Source organism: Vombatus ursinus, unplaced genomic scaffold (assembly GCF_900497805.2).
Source record: "Vombatus ursinus unplaced genomic scaffold, bare-nosed wombat genome assembly UNPS02014959.1, whole genome shotgun sequence".
Lineage (NCBI taxonomy): Eukaryota > Metazoa > Chordata > Mammalia > Diprotodontia > Vombatidae > Vombatus > Vombatus ursinus.
Genome location: NW_020954737.1, coordinates 3270902 through 3278441, shown reverse-complemented (window position 1 = coordinate 3278441; position 7540 = coordinate 3270902). Strand labels below are relative to the sequence as shown.

The window sequence follows — 7540 nt, the reverse complement described above, 5'->3', positions numbered from 1 at the left end:
CCACATTTAAATCTATGGAATGGGAAGATTTAACATGCCCATGTGATTTGTCATTTCGCTATAAACAAAAGCATCATATACCAATTCAGAAAGAAAGGACTTATAATACTGAAAGTGAACTATCACACTGAAAGTGAAGATGCTAAAAATTTAAGAAATCTGAACTAGAAATTACTTTTTAGGGTACATTTGGGAAAAAAAATTATATTTCAAAGTAAAAATCAGAGTCTGAATCCAAGAAAAAATGATGGGTGTGCTAGAAGGCAGTCAAACTGTAGGTGCAGCTGGAAAACAGCCAGCATTTGGACTAGAATACTGGAGACAGCTGGAGGGGTTTGACCTAATTAAAAATAAAGAGTCATATGAGAAATGGTTTTATTAGAAAAAAAAAAGTAGTGTACAAGTAGGTCATTACTGTAATTTACACATTTGTTGGCCACTTAATATTAAAATCTGATAACATGTTTTAAACTTCTAAGGAAGTTACTGGAATTTTTCCTATTCTGATCCGTAACTCAGGGAAGGAATCTTGATAGTACAGGAAACTGACCCAATATTACCCTTCAGTTCCTCTTCATGACTACATTTAATCACTTAGTAGTCTAGCACTAGTACAAAAAAGTGGACAGTACACTGTTTCAGGGAGTGCTTTTTCTGAAAGAGAAGAGGCCTCCAGCCTACAAATCAGGTGTCTGTACACCGAACAGGTATATTTTAAAATCATCTATTACCACTCAAGTCTTGCATTATTGTTACCTAGTAATATTTAAATAAACATAAAAATAAAAATCTGTACCCTAATAAAACCTTCAAAAGTTTAATCTCTTCTCTTCTCCTCCATTTAGTTGTGCAATTCCAAGCAAACGTCTGGTATGCCGTTGTGATGGCCAGTCTCTGTAAATTCCTCCCAGTCTGTGCTATCAAACTGAGACAACAACATCAAGGTAGAGTCTATCATAGGATTCCCTGAAGCACAAAATGAGGAGCAGACTGAGCAAACACGACCCAGGAAGGCACCAGTTGAACCACGACAACTCTGCAAAAACAAAACAAAACAAAACAAAATTTGTAGTTAAAAAAACAATCCAGGTAATACACTAGCAAAATGTCAGCTACAGCTCCACAGCAATCTACTTGGCACTTAAAAAAGCGGTTAAAACAAAACTTACCTGTCAGGCTGGAAACAGCTTTCAATAAATAGTGACAGTCTGGCTTGTGACTGGATGATATACAACACAGATGCTGGGGCTTTGCTGTGTAGTTCTTTTAGTCAACATTATTGATGACTTTTCACAGCTGACTTTAGGGGCAAAAAAGATCTATCACCTTCAAGTGAAAACAAATCACCCTCAAATGTCAATTTGTTAATTTTAAAATGCTTTCTATCGTGTTCCCAAATGGAGTCTCCCTCTCCCCCAAAATCTCTACCTAGGAAATAATAACTAAGTGTACTAGATTTTGAGATGTAAGAGCTATATCTCTTTAGGTAGGGATATTAAATCTTAGTATAAATTTTCATTATATATTTAAAACTATTAATAAACAAATAATCTAATAATCTAATAATATGCAAAATAAGGAGTAAAATCTTACATAAAATCTATCAAACAAATTAAACCACAGACAAGCAAAAAAAAAATGGCTTTGTTCTGTGTTCCTGTTCTGTGACATTCCCCTAATGGATATATAGTTTTAGTTCCTGGGTTAGTTTTATGCAGGCCAACCAAATGCCAGAATAGAAAATAATTTTTAAGTGCTATCTGTTTTTCTTTATTACAAGGCAGTATTCTAGCAGAGTTGAGAGGTGCAATACTGGAAAACAAAAAAGAAATACAACCCTCCCCCTTTTTAAAGCAATGCAAACAGCTACATCTAAAACACTTTACCTCCAATTTACTGAAGAAACTTAGCTATTTAAAACTGCATGTAGTATTTTACCTCAGTAGTTCTGCAGAATTCTAAATCCTGCCTCAGTTTCCAGTAGTTATATTAAGAAACTCAGCACTGCTGCCTCAGATGAATCCAGAATTCATATCGCTAAAAAAAGCAATTTATGCTTAAGAATGGAAAACACAATTAGGAGCTTAAAATCAAGCTGCAGGGAGCTTCTCTCTAGATTATGTTTAGCATACTTTGTAGACCCATACTTTTCCTCATTTTTGAAGTAGATATGTTATCTCACAGGTTGACAGTATAGGTCATCTTCTAGCTGAAGGTTTTCTAACACAAAGACTTACATTTTCAATGCTCCTGTCATGGAAAGCTGTATTCCAGGCTTTCCCCGATTTGACTATATGATGAATATTTTAAAAGGTCATTTTGACCTCAAGAAATCCTGTATGTTTTCTGATTATTACCTCAAAATGGAACAACTTGTCAATTTTCACTAACACAAGGATGGGTCATTAATTAAGGTGAGTTGGGCATATGTTCAAAGCGCTTTATTTTTGACACATGGATAAAAAACATTGCCAATTTCGTATTGTTCAAGCTAGGAGAAGTACATATTCAGACTTCGTAATAAGTAAACGCTGTTTATAAAAAATGAAAATTCACCTTAGTTAATGATTTGTTCTCATAGTACATATAATCTGAGTTTTTTTTTTAAACAATAACTTCAAAACAAGCAAAAAGAAGTAAAATGAAGGTACTATTTTTCAAGTATATATTGTGACTTTAGGGTAATGTGTGGCCTCCCTGGGAATCCCAGGTGCTCTGATTTAGACAGTTCAGAGGCTCTAGAACTGGCAGGAATCTCAGGGAAAGTGATTTGCTCAAGGTCACAAAGGTAGTTAGTGGCAAAGATAGGTCCTGAATCCAGGTCACCCCAATCATATACTCTTTGCATGACATCATAGTTGTCTCTCAGATTCCAAATGACAGAACTAAGACTGCAGACTTCTGCTCAAATTCTAAGACATCTCACCCCTCTCTGTAACAGACCTCCGAACCTTTACTACTCCACTCATCTCACTGACACAGGTATTCCCTCCAGGGATGAAGATCACAACCCACCTGTACCTGAATATCCTGTGCCAGTCTTGTTTATGTGCTCCCATAAATATACCACAGGGGGCCCTACCAATATGCCAAGAGCCTTCCTCGCATTCTCTTGATGGTATGCAAGCTGTCCATCAGTTGATGATTCCTCACTTTAACCATGTGACTAGCCTTCCCACTCCCCCCCCCCCCCACCCCCCCCCACCCCCTTTGAGTCTAGGTCTTTCTATCTTGTCCGGGCTGGCTATGCAGTGGCCACTCCTAAGCCTGAACCCACCGTTTATGGGTATGGAAGTTTTGACCTGCTCTGCTCCTGAGCTGGGCTGGCTTGCTCCTCTTTACCTCCCTGAACTCACCATATCGGCAGTAGGCTTAGTGCTGCTCAGATCTCCCAAACTCAGGCAATCCACCAATCAGCCTCCTTGTGAACAGGAATTATATGAATAGGCCACCACATCTGGCCCCATCTTTTCTGAACATAAACTTTCTTTGATGACATCTTTTATATTGCTTCTCTTACCTAATTCTTTGTAATGTGTCGTAGCCTGCTCCTACCCACCGCATACCTCTCTACTATGTTTCATTTTTCAGAAACTAATATTCCATGACAAAGCCATATATCATCAATGGAAGAATACGGGTGTTAAAAAGGGAAACTGTTGCAGGGAAAAAGCTTGGGGTCAGTAAAAACTGCTTAGTTTCCCAAAGGCAAGCCTTCCTCAGTTCAATCTGAAGCCCAGCTCACTCACTGTTCGTTTGCAGTTTGTCCAAGAAATACATACTGGTGGACAAGCCCTACATGTTTGACCATACAGCTGTACATCAGTCTGCACAGGCATTTATTTCTTTATCCTCTGAATTTTTCCTGTATGAACAGATAAGCTAAATTCTTTTGAGTGATGATGAATACCATTTAGTTAGTTCTTCAGTGTTTTAGAGTTTGGTACAATGCTAATTGCAAATAGTAGCATCTGAAAGCCCTCACCCAACTATAAGGAAGCCCTTTCCCCCCCAATTTACACTTGATCTGTCTCTGTAACAGCGGCAAACATCTGATGACCATATGTCTCCCTGTCTTAAGCCTCACTTGATATTACTAATTTTGAAATGATATCCATTAATAATAACTCACACTTATATAGTGCTTTAATTCTTTTTTACAAGGTGCTTTCCTTTCCATCACATGATGAGGCAGGTGGTACAAGTACCATTATGCTAAAGATGATAAAGAACCAGATTCAGAGAGCAGGTACTAAAGCTAGGAAAAGAACCCTGATCTCCTACCATAAAGTCCAATGGCTCTTTCCATAATATCTGCTGCCTCCTTTAAATAACTAATCTGTCTAGGTACGTGGAAAGCTCTAATTTTAAGGGAGAAGGGTCTAATAAAAATTATCACAATAACATTCCAAATGAAATTTAACTGACCACAGCTTAGGGAACATGGTAATATGCAGGGATGAAAGGTTTAGGAGTACTAATAGGCTTTATTTATCTCAGAAAATATGGTTGATTACTTTTCCCTTATAGACCTCTGTGCTATAAGACATGGATGAATTGATGTTACATGTTCTATCAAAATTTTCTTATTTTCATCCTTTTAAAAATAGGTTTAGGTTCTAATTTTCACTTTCAAAATTAGAACATCTTTCTTGTACATCTATCCTGAGTTTCCTTCTAAAGATGATTTGATTTCTGGTAAATGCTGATGACATCTAAAGCTCGTTTTGACTACGAATCTATGAAAACCAAGTCATGGGCCTTCTCACAATACATCATACAGCATCCTGTAGAAGATAAAGTATTTTTCTAGACTGTTGCTTAGCTTGAAATTCCCAAATACATGTTGACCAAATGAATACATTATAAGCAGGGGTCTGCTGGTAAATATTTAACAACCAGCTCTTGGGGGAGGGGTGGGAAATGTGCCCACAACATACTTTTACGTTTAATCTGCACTACAGCATTAACATTTCCTCCATTACTTTAAATACAGACAATCAACAAAACAATAAATCAAGCCCTGACTTGTAGTGTGTGCTGATTACTTAGGTATGAAAGCTTCTGAAGAAGGAAATGATAAACCACTCTAGTATCTGCCAAAAAACCCCAAATGGGATCACGAAGAGTCAGACACAACTGAAACAACTGAACATAAAAAAAAGCTCACACTAAAAATTTAACAATCAATTCTTGAGCTGGTTTGAGTTGGATCTAGCCCACCTTCGATTTTAAGTCCCCAAGTCCTAGGAAACAGCATGGAGCTACATGGGGTGTACAGGATCACAGAGAATGCTAGAGCTGGAAAAGACCCTGGACATCATTTAGTCCAGGTGTCCAACACTTAGAGTGGAGTCTGGAACGGATTAAAATGCAATTGGGAAATATATAACAAAACAAATAAAAACACAAGAGAATGTGGATAATGTGAATATGAAGTTTTCTAAGTCAACATGTAGTTGCAGGGATCCTCATGTGGAGCTGAAGGGCTGGCTCCATGTTTCTATCTGAGCTTGCCACCCTCAGCTAGTCTAATTCCCTCCCATTTTTCAAATGACAAAGCAGAGGCTAGATGAGAACTGAGGTCTCCTGGTGCCTAATTCATTTGGTACTCCTTCTACTGCAGCAGCTTGTCACAAGAAATCAGAAACGTTAATTTCCTGGGCTGCTACACTTGATCCTTCTAAGGACCCCAAGAAGTTAGTAAAATTCATGCTTTAGTGAAGGGGGGAAATGGGTTTACAATTTTAACCATAAGCCTGTTACAAGGTCTTCTAAAGCAAAATTAAAAAAAAAAATGTCAGGCTGGTCTTACCTGCTGCATTTTGCTACACCTCTATTACTTGTAAATCTGAATCCATGTTGATTCCTTGGGTCTTAATAGCTATTTTGTAACCATAATTGCTCTTCTAAAAAGCAGATACTACTACATAGCTGACTCTGCAGAAGCAGCCAGTGGCATGGAGGACAGAAGGTGGGAACTGGAATGAGGAAGACCAGAATCCAAATCCTGCCACTGATGCTAACTAGCTAGATCACTCTGGGCAATTCATTTAACCTTTCTCAGCCTCAGTTTCCTCATCTGTGAAATGGGGATAGTAATAGCACCCACCTCAAAGAGTGGTTGTGAGAATGATGGATAAAATATGGGAAGTATTTTGCAAACCTGAAAGTGATAGGTAATGCAACTACCTATTATTTCTACTACTACCACCACCACACCACTACTATTCTGTTAGAAAAAGCACCCACTCTGGGCAGACCCAAACCCTCAAAACTGACCCAGTAAAGAAGCAGGTGGAAACACTGGCCTTCCTATCTGGATGGCTGGGGTCTGAATGAATTTAGTTTTGTAAAATAAAGGAGTGATCCTAACTCATCTGTAGCAAAGTACCATTTTAGATGCAAGGGAAAAAAAAATCACCTGAAAAATTTTTGCCAAACAAAAGTAGAAAAGATGCCACCATGAACTTTCTTTCCCACTTTCCCCTTTTTAGATCAATATTACTCAACAGTCTATGGTAAAGAAAATTGAAACTGCACATAACTCTGTAATATTCGGAGTTCTTAAGTTCTCTGCAGACTCTGCTAGGGTCTAAGGTTTCTTTCAAAGGTACTGGCAGAATAGTCTATAGTTTTTCAGTGTATGCATCAACAAGTCAGCTACTACTTTATTTGTCTTAGAGGCAAGAGGAAAGGGAAATCTAAATTTAAAGTCCCCCTTTCTTAGAGACCTGGATGAGTAAGAGTTGTAAGGCAATGTGGACCAGTGCAAAGAGCAAAGTATTTGGAGTCTCTGAGACTCTGTTTTCTAATTTGAGAAAAGGGGATAATGCTTTGACTTCAAACCTCACAGGATTGTTGCAATGAAAAAGGTTTTGTAAATGCTAACGTTCTAGTGCTATATGTAAGTTCTTATTCTTGTTATGGAGGGGAGGGAAAGAGTTTCAAGATAGTTGACTCAAGTTACCATGTGATGCTAAACAAGTCAGACTCTCAGTTTCAACTTCCCAACCTATAAAATGCAGTAATGATAATTCATAGGGTTGATTTAGGGGAAATGACTGATAGACCTTAAAGCATTTCATAATTGTGAGTTGATATCAACTATAAAGTAACACTTCTAAGGAAGCAATCATCTTTTCAAAGGAATTCTCAAACTCATCATTCCACTTCTTTTTCTCCTGATAAGCCAAATGTTCTTTTCCTAGTATTTGATTCTAGATTCAAGTTTTCTGGAGTTGTATGTCCCCAATCAATATGTGTGTCTGGCCTTAATTTTTACCTGGACTTGAAGTTCAAAAGAGAGAGAATAGAAAGTGTTTTTAAATATATAGGTAAGCACTACTCCCTTCTTCTGCAGCATATTTTTAGGTTTCACAATAAAAGATGCAACAATGAAGTCTACAAAAGTAGACTCTTTATCTGACAACAACCATGAAATAGTTTAACTATTTTCAGGATCTCTTGCTCAGGGCTACAATCTGACAAAATATTCAAATGTCATATGGCTCTTGACCTGAAATGCCACGATGGAAAT

The 7540-nt window shown here is 37.7% G+C and overlaps 1 protein-coding gene across 1 annotated transcript in view; it reads right to left on the bottom strand.

The window, feature by feature from the left end:
* Positions 1 to 245: 245 nt before the first annotated feature.
* Positions 246 to 7540, bottom strand: part of SLC49A4 (solute carrier family 49 member 4) — a 121704-nt gene continuing 114409 nt past the window's right edge. Inside the window, exon 9 of the mRNA XM_027845220.1 lies at positions 246 to 1036. Coding sequence (XP_027701021.1) covers positions 921 to 1036 — 116 coding nt within the window. The 3' untranslated portion in view covers positions 246 to 920. The remainder of the gene's footprint in view (positions 1037 to 7540) is intronic.